The sequence below is a fragment of the Gallinula chloropus genome (assembly GCF_964237585.1).
Source record: "Gallinula chloropus genome assembly, chromosome: 22".
NCBI classification, from domain to species: domain Eukaryota; kingdom Metazoa; phylum Chordata; class Aves; order Gruiformes; family Rallidae; genus Gallinula; species Gallinula chloropus.
In genome coordinates, this window is record NC_140107.1 from 4,560,345 (window position 1) to 4,577,853 (window position 17,509).

General features: G+C 51.1%; 1 protein-coding gene across 1 annotated transcript; it reads right to left on the reverse strand.

Annotated features, from left to right (window-relative positions):
• Positions 1 to 508: 508 nt before the first annotated feature.
• On the reverse strand, positions 509 to 17,218 carry ZCCHC17 (zinc finger CCHC-type containing 17). The gene is made up of 7 exons (XM_084274304.1): positions 16,911 to 17,218; positions 15,240 to 15,297; positions 14,454 to 14,554; positions 12,192 to 12,283; positions 11,395 to 11,495; positions 9,846 to 9,994; positions 509 to 1,208 (listed from the first exon to the last, which is right to left on the reverse strand). Exons 1-7 carry the CDS (start codon positions 16,950 to 16,952, stop codon positions 1,029 to 1,031), a joined length of 723 nt encoding a protein of 240 aa, XP_084130430.1. The 5' UTR covers positions 16,953 to 17,218; the 3' UTR covers positions 509 to 1,028.
• Between the last annotated feature and the right edge of the window lie 291 nt (positions 17,219 to 17,509).

The following is a 17,509-nucleotide window of genomic DNA, read 5'->3' on the forward strand; positions in this document are numbered from 1 at the left end:
GCAACAAGTGCATTGTGTCTGGGTTTGGGAAGGGTTTTAGCCCAGAAGGAATGACTCTGGGGTAGGGAAACAGGGTGAGCAGCTCAGGGAAAAGCCTCCAGCCAGCCCCCACCCTCCTCCTGCTCTCACCTCCCGTGGAGCCAGAGGCAGCAGCAGTGACTCAGTTCCCCCCACTTGGCACATCTGCGCCCAGGGACAAGCTCAGACGACTTCCTCTGCTGTCCTGGCAGCCCAGCTGGGCCCTCTGCCATCCCTGCCTTCAGCTCCATTTACAAGATTGATGCTCCAGTTGCTCCTTACCAGAAGGCACTGGGCTTCTCACAGGGGTCACCTCATCACACACCCCCTTCCCACCCAGACAAGGCTCCAAAAGCAGCTGGGACTTTCAGAACCCCCTGAACCTTCAATTCTGGTCACATCCCCTCCCACTCCGCTGGCCCTTTTGCTTCCACTGCCCAAGATGAAGCATGGATCATATAAAAGATCCAGTACAAAGTACAACTGGAGCCTGGAGAGATTTATTTTTCATCACTTACCAAGGCGGCAAACACACCACAGTTAATGTTTACTTACAATATCTCCACTCCCCCATTTGCTTCTTACTCTTCCACTCCCAATGTTTGCAGACAAAACGAGCGAGGCTGGGGGAGGGTTTGCAGCCCAAAGCTGAGCAGCTCCACACTGAAGGATGCAGCCCAGAAACAGCCACCCCTGTCCCCAAGGTGCAGGGAGGGAAGAGCTGCCAAGCGAAACACGAGGTGATGGGATGGGAGAGGTGCCAACACAGGGCAGCAGTTAGCCCCAGTTGGGGCAGGAATGCGTACAGGTGGGACAGAAGGGCAGCCCACACCTCAGGGAACAGAGAACAGCTTATATCAAAGTCAACACCTGGAACAGCACATGCTGAGCGTGACTCTTAGGAGAAGGGAACTCCTTGTCCCTGGAGCGAGGGGCACACTGGTTCAGTTCTGCTCACTCCTGGTGGCATGCACCAGAGACTGCCTGTGCCAGGACCCCCACCTCCCAGCTCAATCCTGGGGCTTCTTCTTATGCTTCTTTTTCTTCTTCTTCTTCTGAGCCTTGCTGGGCTTCCCTGAATGTTTGGCCTTCTTGCTGGCTGGCTGAGCCCCTTCACTGTCTGAGTCTGAGCTGTCCGAGTCCGAGTCAGAAGACTGCTTATTCCTGTGCTTCTTTTTCTTCTTCTTCTCCTGGTGAATGAAGGAAAATGAGTTAAAAAAACACTTTGCCCGTGGAGAAAACTGTTACCTGCTCTCACCAGGGCAGCAGGACACTGTGAGGGGTGTGTTCCAACACAGACAGGACACTCAGCTGCCACCCCAGTGAGTCCAGAACACTGTCCTTCCACAGCAGCCACCAGCGTGGGGAGGGAGTATAAAACATAAACCCAAGCCTGCAAAGTGTTAGCCAAACCCCAAGAAGAGAGCCCTTCCTCCCTGGCCCCAGCCCTCCACGGTCAGAGCTGACTCTGTTACTGAGTCTTTATTAATAGAGGTTGTCAGGGTGAAGCCTTTTTGCCAGAGAGGTGGGTTTCCACAGCCACCAGCTGGTCCAGCGCCACGTCCCCATCGGCCCACAGACTGCCGGCAAATGAGCGCTGGTGTGCTGAGCCCCAGCGACCACACGCCCTTCTCCCTGCAGGGAGGGCCAAGCCCAGGAACTGCTGGTCAGTCTCCCACAGACACATCCCTGGAGGGGAGCTGGGATGAGGAAAGTGCCCTCCTTTTTGCAAGCAGCAAGTCTTTGCACAACCTCCAAGCAGATTGCACACCCTCTGGCTCCCGCAGCTTCCCACCCTCTCCCTCGAGAGAGTCCAGAAGCAACAGCTCTGCAGAGCTCAAAAGCAGAGCTCACAGGCAGAATAAGAGCAGCTGGTGCTGGAGTACAGCCACATCCCCAATTTGGGGGCACCTGCAGTAAGCCCAAGCAGCGATTGCTCCACCATCAGTATCGTGGTACACACACCCCCTGAACCACATCAGGCAGAGCAGCCCAAAGCAGACACCGACAGTGTCATGACACAGTAGAGCAATTTCATAGAATCATCAAATCTCCTGAGCTGGAAGGGACCTGTGGGGACCATCAGCCCAGCTCCTGGCTCCACACACAGCCCAACCCAGTCAGAGCTGCACTGAGCACATCGTCCAGATGCTTCCTGACCTCAGCCCAGCTCGGGGCTGGGACCCCTTCCCTGGGGAGCCTGTGCCAGTGCCTGACCCCCCTCTTAGCACAGAACCTCTTCCTGCCACCCAGCTTAAACCTCCCCTGGTGCAGCTTCACGCTGTTCCCTCGGGTTCTATCCCTGCTCCCCAAAGAGAGGAGATTGTCACCTGCCCCTTCACTCCTCCCTTCTCATTTAATGGGAAAGCAGTACCAGGGGAGATGACCCAATCTGCCCGTGCTGGCATCAGGCTGTGCATTGCTTCACCCCTCTTCCAGCAAGGAGGAGAAATGCTGACTGCAGCTCTCAGGAGCCAGCCATGCCCTCCAGCACCAGGACAGCCTCAGGGCTCTGTAAATCACTGCCCTCTGGCCAGCATGGGAGGCAGATGGGCAACCAGCACCCATCCAAGCAGTCCCAGTGCTAGGAACACAAGTGGCTCAGAAGGCATCAGCTGGCACAGTCAGCTTTTGGGCACAAACATGCAAAGACCCAAATCTGATCCCCACTCACATGACCTTTTTCATCCCCTGAACACCTACAGACTTATCCTGCTGACCAATTCTTGGAACAAGATGGAAATATTTTTTTCCAGGTATATTATAGAGGAAGATGCTTTGGAAAGGAAGTGAGCATCCTGCAAATGGAGTGTTTCCTCCAATACCCTTCGGTTCTGGGACAAAAAAAGCAGCCTGCACATGAGTGGGCCCCTAAAGACAATCTGATTTCACATATGGTTAATATAAAGCTCCAGCTTCCTGTTCAAGCCCAGCAACAGTGGCCTCCAACAAGGCTCCACTGATTCCTCCCATGGCCACACCACCACCAAAGAGAGACCTTCCCATACAAAGAGCTATTGTGAATTTTGTTCAGGGACATAAAGAGCACACAAGGGATGAAGCAAAACAGGGTTTCACAGAGCAGAGAGGGGCCAGCAAGGCAAGGCTTTCCTAATTTAAAGAGGAAAGATGGCTTGTTCAGAGCAGGGCTGTGCACAGGCTTTGGGGAGCAGCACAATGGGAGACAGACAGCGGTCAAGTGACAGTCCTACACCTAACATATGAGTGTGTTTTACATTCCACTATGGACTGGAGCGTAATGGGAGAAGCCTGGAGCCCCCCAAGCCAACAGCTCCACTTCTTTTCTTTGCCAAGAGTGTTCCAAATGAGCTCAAGGCCACCTCTGGGCTTGCAGAGAGCTTTACTGGGAGAGGTTTGCTGCAAGTCACTGCGCCTTGGCAGGGTTAATGCCATGAGCTCATCTCAAGGGGAAGCAGAAAGGAGCAAGCCCAAGGGCACAGTTTGTGCCAGTCACAGGAGGACAGGCAGGAGGGGACAGGGCTGTTCTCCTTGGGCAGCTGCTGCTGACACCCACAGCCACCCTAGAAGCTGAGCCAAAGGAGAGAAAATGAAATCATGATGGGATGAAGCCAGCAGCAGCAGACACAGATACCTGTACAAACCCCCAATGGTTGGTGTTGGCTCCAACACCACCAGGTGCAGGACAGGGCTGGCCACAGAAGCTACAGGTCAGAACCCAGCCCTGACATGGGTTTTGTGGGTCCACCATGAGATCCTGCCTCCTCCCTCAGGCACCCATAAGATGCTGTTACCCTCAGGCCTATTACACATCCACCCCAGCCAGGGGGAAGTGAACAACCCTGGCTGGCAAGGGATTGCAAAGCATCCACATGAAGAAAACCAGTTCACAGAAAGAGGCCTGAGACACAGCAGCACGTGCATATTCATCCAGAAGAGTCCACACTAAAAAAAACCAGCCCCCATCTGTTCCAAACAAAAGCCAGAAGCTGCTGCTGAGCACAGCACAAAGAGTGAGGCAGAGAGGAGAGAATACAAATCCCCTGCAGTAACTGACTCTGCTTCATCTGCTCCAGCCTGGGAGGTGCTCAGGCAGCTCACACCAAGGCAGGGTGCATGTTAAAGCCAAGCCTGAGCTGCATTTAGGTGTGTGTTGACAGCAAGGGCACAGGGTTACCAGTAACCCTCTGGTACCACCTCACAATCTTACCCAGAAAGACAAAATGTCTTAAAGTTGCTTGAGGGAAAACAGAAGTGACCCAATGGCAGTAAGAACAGGGCTTGCTGCCTTCCCATCTCCTCCCCAGGAGACATTTCTTCCATTAGCTTCAACCACCTCCAGACAAGCCCAGTTTCCCTGTGAAGATAATACACCAGCTTATGGGAAGCCAAGACCAATCTGCCAACATCTCCTTTAAAAACAACATATTCTCCCATAATCCTAATCCTCCCTCATGAGAGGGGTGGCAGCAGGGACAGGGAGGGGATTGTCCCTCTCTGCTCTGCCCTCCTGAGGCCCCAGCTGGAGTCCTGTGGCCAGAGCTGGGGCCCCAGGACAAGAAAGATGTGGGACTGGTGGAGAGGGGTCAGAGGAGCCACGGAGATGATCAGAGGGCTGGAGCAGCTCCCCTACGGAGAGAGGCTGAGGGAGCTGGGCTGGGTCAGCCTGGAGAAGAGAAGGCTGTGGGGGGACCTCATTGCAGCCTCCCAGTCCCTGAAGGGAGCAGAGGAACAGGAGGGGAATCAGCTTGTTAAAGGGTGGATAATGGCAGGACAAGGGGGATGGAGTGAAGCTGAAGGAGGGAAGGGTGAGATGAGATATTAGGGGGAAGTTCTTTCCAGAGAGAGTGGTGAGGGGCTGGAAGGGGCTGCCCAGAGAGGGGGTGGGTGCCCCATCCCTGGGGGTGTTCAAGGCCAGGTTGGATGGGGCCCTGGGCAACCTTGTGTGGCTCCAGGCCTGGAGGTTGGTGTCCCTGCCTGTGGCAGGGGGTTGGAGCTCTGTGACCCTTGGGGTCCCTTCCAACCCAGAACAGTCACCCAAGATTTGACTATGTCAAAACTTGGACTGAATCACTTGAATGTTCCCAACCCACAGAGTAAGGGCAGAAGCAAATCCTAATGGTCTTTACAAGAGAAGGATCATAAAGAGTTAAATCTTCTAGAGAAAGGGATTCAGTAAGGATCATTTTCTCAAGCTTTTCTAGCCCATGCACATGGTGAGAAAGTTTGACAAGACCTTAACAACTAACAGAGATTCATTCCAGAGCTTGGGAAACTTTCTCAGCATGTGAAGACTGAAGACAGGACAGGATGTCACTCCAGTCCCTTCAGGATTACAGGGGAATAAAAGGACACACGTGGACATTGTGCTGGCTGGAAAAAAATATCAGAACCAACAAAAAAAATCCCTAACTAACTCTCAGCCTCCCCTTTTTTTGGCTCCTGACAGCTGAACTGCTTCCACCAACACATACTAAATGCTTTCAGGGCAGCACCAGCACAGACTGGGATGCAAACACCAAGCAAGCCAGCAACACAGAAACCTAACAGTTTCTGTAGCAGGAGGCAGGGCTGCTGTGGAATCATTCCACACAAGCAGCAGCCTTCTCTTTCTTTAAACTCCAGCACAAGTGTTCCACTGGCTACAGGTCAAGTCACCATTGCACAAGTCCAGGGACAGGAGAGAAGTGCCAAAGGAGAACACAGATTTCTGCCACACCCAGAGCCTAAAACTAGTCTCCAGAATCCATGGTTGCTGATGGATGAAGCTCAGCTCTCAGGCACACCCAGGCACTCCCCCAGAACTGCAAACACTGCATTTGTGTAAATATTTTGAGTGGGTTTTGCCCACACAGGCTCCCAGCAGAGATGCCAAGAGCCAACCCGTACAGAGACGTGTGCATCACAGCTCCTTGCACATCCCAGCCTATTTATGCAACAGTAACAATTGTACCCAAACACAACAAACTCACTTCAAAAATCTCTCCTCTACAAAACCCTCCACCACTGTGCTGGTTCTACCACTGCTCCAGTTACTTCTAAAAAGCTGGCACCAAGAGGGGCCAGTTACCACCCTAGGCTGCCCCCACCTTTTGTAAGGGAAGTTGCTCAGGGCTATGCTTTAAGAATGTTAGAACAGTTCATTCCTCCTGAAGGTATTTGATTTTGAGATAAGAAGGGAGTGTCAAGAAGTTTAAGTGTTTGACAGAGCCTTTTGTGGAGTTACTGTCTCATTCAGAGACTTTATGCCTGTGCTTGTGACAAATCAGAACGGATTCCCATATATGTGTTTTTCTGTGTCTCCAGTATTCCTTCTAGGGATTTTTAAGTATTAAAGAAGTGAAATCACCCACCAAACTTAATTCCAAACAAGATTTATTATGGAAAACTAAAGATACTGTTAGATCAGACCAATAATACTTGAGGACCAGTCAGAATTATTCTGATGAGATCGATCTAGGTCATTAAATAAATACAGTAAAGTCCAGCAAAGCCCAGAGAAGGGCAACAAGAGAAGAGCACAGTGTGTGAAGAGCTGCAGCCTAAGCTAATGCCACTGAAGAACTAGTGTAACAAGTACCAGCTGCAAGCAAGGATGGACCAAGGCTTGATGAACTACAAGTCACTGAAAAAACACCAATTAAGGAGGTGTGGTTTTTACATGAAGTGACAACATCTGCAAGCAGATTGCCTGGAAACCTTTGACATGTGGGAGAAAGAGCAGCAAAGTCTGCTGAAATTCAGGTCACATTTACTATGCAATCCCCAAGACCAGCAGCAAACCACCCCAGGGATAAGTAAGGGGATGTATCTGAGCAGAAGATGGGATGCTTTTTGTAGAATTCAAATTAAAGGGCTTACTCCTAGTGTCAAGAGTGCAGATCTTTCAGGAAAAGACAGACAGGATAAGCAGAAGGGCTCATTCCTGCTCAGCATGCCTCCCTCCCACACATGCTGCCACGTTCCCATAGGAGCTCCTTCACCCTGTGACCCGAGGAGTAGAGGTGAGCAGGGGGCAGTGCTGTGCAGCACAGCTGGCAGCAGCCGTGACTCCTCGGGTACTTCCACCCCTCTTCACCCCCAGCTCCTATGTTTTCTCAGGGATTATGGGATGCAGGACAGCCTGCTCCTGCAGAGCACTAACAGGGTGATCTGTCACCAGAAAGACTCGTGCCCATGCTCATGCCAGAAGCCTGGGCAGAGGCCTGAAGCTGTAAATGCTGCGGGGTGCAGGCTGGAGAAAAGGGACTGAGGAACCATGGGGGAGGAGAGGCAAGCCAAGCAAGAGAAGAGGGGGTGAGGAGTCCAGCAAGTCTCCTGCAAGGAGATGAGTCTTGGGAGAGCAAAGAGCACCCAGGGACTGCACAGAAGAATCAGATCAAGGAAACAATGCATTGGTCATGAACAACCAAAACCATGATGTTCAGTATGGCTCTGACAGCAGATGCCTGGGACACAGCAGCTCCCTGAGTACCCATTTAAAAATGTAAGCCCCACATTTATGTTACAAACATGGGATGGGATGGGGTCAGCAGGGCCACTGTTACTAGGCAGGTTGAGCTATTTCTACTTTGTGTAAAACCCCCTGGGGCTCCAGGGAAGCATATGGTGGCTCCCAGACAAGATCACAGCAGGCACTCGAGACAACAAGGGAGCTATTCATTTTGAGGATCCCACATCCTGCCTCCAAAAAGCTCAGAAGTTTTATTTTCCAGCACTGGAAAACATCTGAAAACTTTTGATCTCCTCCTTGAGAAGGAAGGAAGATCAAAGGAACAAGCAAGATTTAAAAGAAGGCTGCTAATCCACAGACATATCCCCCCACCCCAAAATAAAATTAGTAACAAATTCAGGACTGGGGCCCACAGATCCTGTAGTCTCAGCAGGACCAGACTCCATGGGAACCCCTCCCTGGTGGGTAGGCACTGATAGGAGAAGGAGCTATTAGCACACCTCTTAGTTAATTGTTCCCCACAGCATTTAACAGCTACAGCCCTGTGAGGTACCACTGCCTGCTGTCACACAGCAAGAGAGAAGCCCAACGTGTGGAGCTCAGGAAGGTCACCTGGGATCTGAGACATGACACTGTTCAATCTCATGCTTCTGAGATCAGAACAGGAAGGACAGTAGGTATATTTTCTACCACAGTGTAATGAGAGTCTGCAGACAAGTCCAAGGCATTCTTGAGTAAGAGCCCACACCGTGGGATGGAACCAGCCAGCAGGATCTATGACCAAGAGTCATAGATCCAGTACCTGAAGGGAGCTTATAGGCAGGAGGGGATTCAACTTTTTAAAAGAGCAGATAATGGCAGGACAAGGGGGAATGGACTAAAGCTAAAGGAGGGAAGGTTTAGATTAGATATTAGGGGGAAGTTTTTTACAGAAAGAGTGGTGAGGTGCTGGAACAGGCTGCCCAGAGAGGTAGTGGATTCCCCGTCCCTGGAGGTGTTCAAAGCCAGGTTGGATGGGGCCCTGGGCAACCTTGTGTAGCTCCAGGCCTGGAGGTTGGTGTCCCTGCCTGTGGCAGGGGGTTGGAGCTCTGTGATCCTTGGGGTCCCTCCCAACCCAGACCATTCTATGATTCTAAGAGAGAGCCTGTTCCCACTACTGGATCCTGAGCGCCAGTGAGCAAACAGGAACTGAAAATTAGGCATCAAATTAACACTAACTTCATTTTGCAGTGACTGTAGGGCAGGAACAGGTGCAACAGGGCAGGGGCTGCCCCAAGGGAAGTCACAACACGCCTGGCTCCTCTTCTCCAGTGCAGTCACCACCTACAACCCCACAAACAGCCCCATGACTCCTCTCAAATCAGAGAGTACCACATTAGCAGGGAAAAACATGACTAGAAGTGAGACTTCAGCTACCAGTGCAGAGTGTTGCTATCAAACAAGACTTCTGCACTGCTGACCACCAGCATCTGCAGTCTCTCCTACCAGTACTGGGAAAACCAAGCCCTCAGAAGTCAGCTCTCACTGTTCAATCGTTATCACTGTCCTTACCACTCTTGGGTAAAAATCAAACCCACCATCTTCTCTGCTTGCCTGATGCTTCTCTCCAGGGGTACAGACAGGACATAAAAGAAGGTTTCAGAAGTGTAATTACAAGTCAGATTCTGGTCACAAAGGGGCTGATGAACAGTTTTGTTGTTAAAGCTCAGAACTGGAATACTCCTCGCTGTATAAAGGGACTGACCATCAAAAACTCCTGGTCTGGATTCACTCTCCCCAGCACACTCTGAGGCCAGAGTTCAAACTCTGGATGTAAAAGGTCTCTTATCTCTTGACATTTTCACAGAGACAAAACCAGCTTTAGAGCCTGGAAAAAGAGTATGCTCCCTGTGCAAACAGAGCCAGTGATTTTCTGCTGGCACACAGAGATAAGCCCAGATCAGATCGCACTGGCTGGGTCAGGACACCCCCTGTAGCAATGCAGCAGGGCACTGAGTTCAGGTTAAAGAAAGGTGCTAGGGCAAGAGAAGTGAGAAGGGAAAAGCAGCAGGGTTATCAGCAGGAAAGACAGGATTCCATGAAAGTGAAGCAGTTTCTACAGAGCCTCACAAAGGCCAGGGAAAAACCCACCTGTATATTAATACCTTGAGGACTGTGCATTACAGCACAAAGCAGTCTTGAAGGCAGTTTAGCAAAAATAAAGAGAGAAAGCCTAAGAATTGCTATGAAGTCTGCAGAGGAGATTCCTGTTTTGCTCCAGAACCTGCACAAAACCAAGCCACCTTCTCAGCCCAGAACCAGCTACTCATAAGCACAACTGCTGTAGGAATGTAACTATGCAGAATGAATTAAATTCTGTCTCCCTTTTCCAGGCCAGCAGCAGGAAACCTCATACCTTCTTCCTTTTTTTTGAAGAATCCTCAGCCAGGCTGCTCTTTTTATCTCTTTCATGTCCTCCTGCTGCCACCTTCTCTTCCTCCTCTTCTGGGATGAGGCTATATTTGGTACCTCCAGGCTGCATGAAACACTCCTTGGCAAAATGACCTGTAAAATAATGTTTGAAGGAGCAAATCACCCCCTTTTTGTTTAAATAAACAACCCCACATTGCAAACACCTGAAGTGCTGCCAATGATCATTTTATTATTAGCTGCAATAAGCTGCACAGTTTTTGACCTGCTAGTTTAACACACACTGATTGAACAAGCCAAGGAGCAAACACAACCTGGGTCATTCTGGAAAGATCAGTCAGGCAAAACCAAAGACACTCTTTTCTGAGCAGGGTGATTGGTAGAAACATGCCTTAAACACAGAGAAGTGTATGGGAAAGGGGGTCAGCTGGTGTGAGAGGCACCTGGTAAATGAGACCCAAACCCATAAATATGGGGGAAATCAACTGGTTCTGGTTCTGCCCTCTCTAGTCTGGAGACCTCTGAACAGTTGTACTGGAAACCACAGACAGGTAACATCTACCTGCCTGACAGGAGTAGACACCAGCATTAAAGAGCAGACTGGAAATATGCAGAATCCAGTTTAAAGCTTTGGGGATTCTTTCAAATGGTATTTTAAAGACAGTCATCTGCACTAGACAGCCACTTTCATTAGCCTTCTCCAGAAGAGAATTAACTCCAGCTTAACTGTTTATGGGTAAATAATAGGAGATAAGCAGGGTGCAGCAAAAACTCAGTGTACAAAAAGCTACTTTATGCCTGACTTGTAAAAGGTACTGAGAAGGCATCAAGTATGCCAACACCCTATCCCTGTGCTAGGCAAAAACTTCATCAGGTTAAACCAAAATGAAGATAGATTAATGCAAATATGCAAGAAGGGAACCTGTGCTGGTCCCATACACAGCAGGAAGGTTCTTTACAGGAAGCTTGAGGCCCCAGCTGGAGTCCTGTGTCCAGAGCTGGGGCCCCAGGACAAGAAAGATGTGGGACTGTTGGAGAGGGGTCAGAGGAGCCACGGAGATGATCAGAGGGGCTGGAGCAGCTCCCCTACGGAGAGAGGCTGAGGGAGCTGGGCTGGGTCAGCCTGGAGAAGAGAAGGCTGTGGGGGGACCTCATTGCAGCCTTCCCGTGCCTGAAGGGAGCAGAGGAACAGGAGGGGAATCAGCTTGTTAAAGGGTGGATAATGGCAGGACAAGGGGGATGGAGTGAAGCTGGAGGAGGGAAGGGTGAGATGAGAGATTAGGGGGAAGTTCTTTGCAGAGAGAGTGGTGAGGGGCTGGAAGGGGCTGCCCAGAGAGGGGGTGGGTGCCCCGTCCCTGGGGGTGTTCAAGGCCAGGTTGGATAGGGCCCTGGGCAACCTTGTGTAGCTCCAGGCCTGGAGGTTGGTGTCCCTGCCTGTGGCAGGGTGTTGGAGCTCTGTGATCCTTGGGGTCCCTTCCAACCCAGACCAGTGTGTGATTCTATGAAAAGAACAAGCCAGCCCTGCATGAACATACCTTTGCAGCCACATTTCTTGCACACAGTGTTCAAGACAGCTTCAAGTGTGATCTTCTGACTGGTGAAGTCTCTGAACGTGCGCTTTTTCCTCTCATCCTGACTGGAAAGAGGAGGACAGTTCCAGTTTCAATCCACTCTACTCTTTAACCCTGTATATTCATACAGACATGATCTATACACAAGTTTTTTCCAGCATTGCTCTAAAAGCACTGCTTAGTTCAGTCAAAGAGCAGAGCTGCCCAACTGCTCATTGAATAAACTACATTGTGAACAGCTTACTACCCATCCTCATCTATTCTTGAGATTAACTGGGCACTCTACACAAACCTGAGGAGCTGCAGGTACATCCTTTGTGCTAACACCCCTGTACCAAGTATGTGAACACAGACTTGTGCAGTAGGAAAATAAAGCCATTTTAATTGATCTGCAAGAGATGTTGCAAAAAAAGGGTATGTAAGAAAGCTCTGAAACATCCCAGCAGTTCAGATTTGATTTCATAGGCCATGAAAGGGAGACACCCAGCTGGGACAAACAGCCCTTCCAGTACAAGCACACAGCAATCACAACACAGGAGTGAAAATAGCTGAGGCAGTGAAGGGCTGAACTCCTTGCAGCCTCCACCAGCTCCTGCCTGCCTCCTTCAGGCAGCCTGCCCACCAGCTGGCGTGGGCTGGGGGCTCAGGAAGAGCCCACCCTCACCCTGCAAAAGGGGAAGGACCTGGAGAGGAAGCATGGCAGGAAAAGGCAGGCAGCAGCCTGCCTGATCTGTTCTATTCTGCTCAGAAGATTTACCTACTCAAGGGAAACATTGTTTGGATCAAGGTCTTTTCCTGTGCCTTGGTTAACAACCTTCATGGAAAGGGAAAGCTTCAGCTTGTCATCTTTCATCTGAAAGAGATACAGAATGAGAAGTCTAAATGAGCATGATGTTAATTAATACCCTGTGTCTGGAGGCCTGCAGTGAGGAAAGGAAAGGGTTAGTTGCCACAGAGCAACACCACAGAGGATACTACATGAAAATGCTTTTGTTCTGTTGTCTTTCTAGCTGTGTTTAGAGCATTCTAGCTGACAAACAGCTGCTGTTATGCAGAGCTCTCAGCAGCAAGGCAGAATCAAATGACAGGAACATTCAGGTTAAGTTCTGCTTCCAGTAGGACCAAACCCAAGAGCAGTCAACAAGGTGTATGCCTGGAAGCTTTGCTGTAATTTTCAGCTCACCCACCCCAAGGCAGCTCCCCCTGGACCAGCACTTTGGCATCCCAAGAAATAAAACTTCATATTGCTTTTCCCATTTCAATCCTCTTATGAGACTGAAAATGCTCTAAGTGTCTCCATTAGGAGCTTAGTCCTTTCTGAATCCCAGTAAGCCCCTGACTGTCCACACTGTCACTCTAGAGTTAAGAGCAGAAGTCACATCTTTGAGGTTTTTTCAAGCCTTCTTACAACTTTCTGCATTTTTACCAGTGCTGCTAGCAAAGGTCTTTCTGGTTTGCCTGCTTATGGCACATAGAAGTAATTTGTAGGCAACTGAACAACAAACTCCTCCTCTGCTCCTCTCTCACATGCTTGTGCCCCTGGCCTCTACAGCAAAGTCAGGAACCCAGCAACTGTGCTCCAGATAAAGAAAATAGCAGCCTAATTAAGACTTATCTACCCAGTGATAACTAAAAAGAACCTACAGACTCTTTCACATAGATTTTCTATACCCTGCAAATAAGAGTGGATTTCTTAAACCATTTCCCTTATCTCACATCAAACCAAGTCCTTGCTTAATGTATCAACCTGATCATCTTCTTCCAAAAAAACCCAAACAAACCACACAAAACCCAAACAAAAACCAAAAAGCAAAGCATTTATGGCCAAATCCCATGGAACTCTGAAATGAATGCTTCCACCTTGATCCCAGCAAACTACAGTCAGCCTGTTTTGTTTCCATGGCTCAACAATGCAAGTGTCTTTAGTTTTTGTTCCAAGTAATTTTTAAATAGGGACCCCAAGGATCACAGAGCTCAAACCCCCTGCCACAGGCAGGGACACCAACCTCCAGGCCTGGAGCTACACAAGGTTGCCCAGGGCCCCATCCAACCTGGCCTTGAACACCCCCAGGGATGGGGCACCCACCCCCTCTCTGGGCAGCCTGTTCCAGCCCCTCACCACTCTCTCTGCAAAGAACTTCCCCCTAATATCTCATGTAACCCTTCCCTCCTTCAGCTTCACTCCATCCCCCTTGTCCTGCCATTATCCACCCTTTAACAAGCTGATTCTCCTCCTGTTCCTCTGCTCCCTTCAGGGACTGGAAGGCTGCAATGAGGTCCCCCCACAGCCTTCTCTTCTCCAGGCTGACCCAGCCCAGCTGCCTCAGCCTCTCTCCATAGGGGAGCTGCTCCAGCCCTCTGATCATCTCCGTGGCTCCTCTGACCCCTCCCCACCAGTCCCACATCTTTCTTGTCCTGGGGCCCCAGCTCTGGACACAGGACTCCAGCTGGGGCCTCAGGAGGGCAGAGCAGAGAGGGACAATCCCCTCCCTGTCCCTGCTGCCACCCCTCTGCTGATACAGACACTCTGCCTATGTTCACCTCTTCTGTAGGGGACAGGGCAATGCAGACTGTAGAGGGGGGGATGTGTAATGCTCTTACTCCAAACCAATGCTCCTGATGCTTTCTTGAAAGCAAACCCAAGTCTCATCTGCCAAGAACACACCTGTCTCTCAAAACAAGTAATGAAATGTGTTTGTACCAGCTCTTACCCTGGGATCCTCTCCAGTTGCTCACTTAGCCACCAAAACACGTGGTTAAGGTGATACAAGCAGCACAGGGGAAGGAAGGGGAGCAGTTTGTTGCTTTTAAACCACAGCTTTTCCAAGCTCCCTTTCTCTGTTGAGTCACAGAAGGTCAGGGCCCAAAGTCATACCTGGAGGTAAGGAGAATTCACCCCTCTGTGAAACAGAGCCCGACAAAGCCACAGCCACACACAGCCTCTGTGCTCAGGAGTTCTCAGGTCCCTGGTTTTGCAGTACAATTCCCTTCCACAGCACCAAAGGAACAAGAATCAGCATTACCTCCTTTCCAATGAGCTTCACCCACACTTTGTCTCCAACATCCACGATCTCTGAGGGTTTATCCACACGGCAGGAGGACATGTGAGTCCTGTGAACGAGGCCTGAGAGTGGTTTTGGAAGAGAAGAAAGGGAAAAAAAACAAAAATATGAAGAAAAGTCTCTATTGAATCAAAGTTGTGTCCTCTGGGACAGTGATCTCCAAAGTGTGGGGGGACAATCCTCAGGGATAAAGTATTTTCTGTACCTTTAATAAATAAAATCTACAAAAAATAATTAACTCTTATTTCATCTTTAGCTGATGCTTTTTAATTTCTGAGTAGGTTTTATAACATACACAGCCCCAGCTGGGGCCTCAGGAGGGCAGAGCAGAGAGGGACAATCCCCTCCCTGTCTGACTGCAGATTCCCACTGGCAGAGCTTTAAGTCAACTTTTCTGGTTTATTTTTTACTTCAGCTTCTTTTTCTCTTTTAACTTGTTTATGGTGGCCATAAAAGGAGTAAGTGGAACAAACTACCTAATTATTGAAAGCTTCTCTATTTCTCCAATACCTGAAGGTGATTCCCTAAAGTCACCCTCTGAGTGGTTTCTTTATGCAAACACCCCCCCATATTCTAAATACTGAGAAGCTCAATTTCCTCCTCATTTAGGGAAAAAAAAACCCCTCAAACCCACCTTTTCTGAGCTTTTTTTTTTAAAAATCTGGCAATCTGTTAACTCTGAGAACAACCACCTGGCTCAAAGAAACCAACATAAAGTTACACCTGAATAAAACAGGAGAAACCAACCTTGTTTCCTGCAGCCTGGGATTTTTATGAACGCCCCATATTCAGTCACTGTAGCAACCTGGGAAGAAAACCCAACACATCACCTAAAGCAAAGCCCTTCACAAAAAGCCCTCCCTGCAAACCACAAGTTAGAATACATGCAAAAGAATCTACATGGTACTCCTGCTTTCCTTCAGTCTTGGATTTTAAGGCAGGTTAAGCACTGCAGTGTTCCATAAATATGGAGTGGGTGTGGCCAGCCAACAAATCCTATCTCATCTTGGATGTATAAGCTGATACAGCTGTAGGGAAGCTTGGACACAGGTGTGTATACCAACCCTAGAACCTCCTGAGGTGGAAGGGACCCGTAAGGATCACTGAGTCCAACTCCTGGCTCCACACAGGGCCAGCCAGGGATACCCAGTCCTTGGTATCTTTCTGCCATGAGGAATGTGGGGGCAGAAGGGACAATGACACCAGTTTAGTAAGGTGGATTTACAGCTGATGTTAGTGCAGATTGTCTCTGGGGTCACTGACAGCTGATCTATTCCATTCTCAAGGCATGTGAGAACCCAGCTGAAGGGTGGTAGGGCTGAGTTTACGCTCACATCTGACAGGATTCATTCACCCTCTGAACTCCATCACCTGCCCAGCCCCATTTATCACATGCCTGTGTTATACAGCTCTGGTGTGAAGAAAGGTGAGGTGCTTCTGGCTCAGCTTTGACCACGTTGCAGGGTCAGACTGCAGTCTGACAGTCACTCCAGCCAATCTAATTCCACACCAGAAGCAAAGCCATTTTTATCTCTTCCAGCTTTTCAGCTGGTCTGTCCCCAGACTCACAGCACCAGTGTGTAGTTAGCTCCACACAGCAGAGGACCTAGGAGCCCCAGCCCTGGGAAAGCCAGAGCCTATGGCTTCTGGGAACCCAGATCAACTTCAACCACTTGCTGACCCGCACGGCACCTGCCCACCCCAACCACCACTGAGGCAAATCACAGTCACAGGGTTGGAAGAGACCTTTGAAGACCATCAAGTCCAACCATTCCCAGTCTAAGCTAAACCAGACCCCTGAGCACCTCATCTCCCCTCTGTTAAACACACCCAGGAAAAGTGACTCAGCCCCTCCCTGGGCAGCCTGTTCCAGGCCACAAAAACTCTTTCAGCAACAATTTTTTTCTACTATCTGCTCTGCCCCTGCCCTGGCACAGCTTAAGCCCAGTGCCCCTTGTCCCATCTCCTGTCCCCTGGCTGAAGAGACCATCGCCCACCTCTCTGCACCCTCCTGCCAGGGCAGGGGAGGTGGGGAGAAGGTCTCCCCTCAGCCTCCTCTTCTCCAGGCTCAACACCCCCAGCTTCCTCAGCTGCTCCTCAGAGGATTTGCCCTCCAGCCCCTTCCCCAGCCTGGTTGCCCTTCTCTGGACTCGCTCCAGGACCTCAATATCCTTCTGATGGTGAGGAGCCCAGAACTGGGCCCAGCACTCGAGGTGCAGCCTCACCAGTGCCCAGTGCAGGGGCACAATCCCCTCCCTAGACCCACTGGCCATACTGTGTCTGACACAAGCCAGGATGCCGTTGGCTCTCCTGGTCACGCTGCTGGCTCATATTCAGCCCGCAGCCAGCAAAGGGAGCAGCCGGAGCCGCCCGCTGCAACGCCCACGGGGCCAGGCCCGCAGGCTGAGCGCCGCGCACCTCTCCCTGGAAGATGGCGTAGAGCTCGGGCAGCGCCTCCATCGCCGCGGGGCCCTCAGGCGAAAGCCGCTCCGACGGTCCCGGCTGAACTCAGGGCGGCCAAGGCGGGCCCAGGGCCGAGAGGCGCCCTGCAGAGAAACGCCCGGGCAGCGCGGGCGGCCGAGCGGCTCCTCCCGGGCAGCCGCGGAGAGCTCCCCGCGCCCGCAGGCCGGGGAAGGAGCGGGGACCCCGCGGGGCCCAGCCTGGGGCGGCCGCTGCCCTCAGGCCGCGGGGGGAGCCGGGGCCCAGCAGCAGCCCTCAGGCGCCGCCATCGCTCGACGCCTCCACACCCCGCCTCATCTTCCGCTCGGCCAATCACCGCTCGCAATGATGGCGGGTGGCAGCTCTGAGCCAATCAGCGCTACGCGTGTTAGGCGGCGTCTCACTCTCTCCCTCACCTCCGGCTCCACCCCCCCCCCCGCCAATCCTCGCGGGGGGCGCCTGCCGGCGCGCGACGCTTCCTCCTCCCGTCACACGCGCACGGGAAGTACGACGAAAGAGGGCGGGTCAAGCGGCCGCACCCCGCCAATCAGCGCGGCAGAAAGCGGCCCGGCCGGCCA

What these genes read in the sequence shown, in the direction of transcription:
- ZCCHC17 (XM_084274304.1), bottom strand. Translation starts at nt 16,952, where the DNA reads ATGGAGGCGCTGCCCGAGCTCTACGCCATCTTCCAGGGAGAG. An exon ending in ACGCCATCTTCCAGGGAGAG is followed by an intron (nt 15,298 to 16,910) that starts GTGCGCGGCGCT and finishes TTTTCTTCCCAG; the next exon opens with GTTGCTACAGTGACTGAATA. An exon ending in TGAAGCTCATTGGAAAGGAG is followed by an intron (nt 12,284 to 14,453) that starts GTAATGCTGATT and finishes TATCTCTTTCAG; the next exon opens with ATGAAAGATGACAAGCTGAA.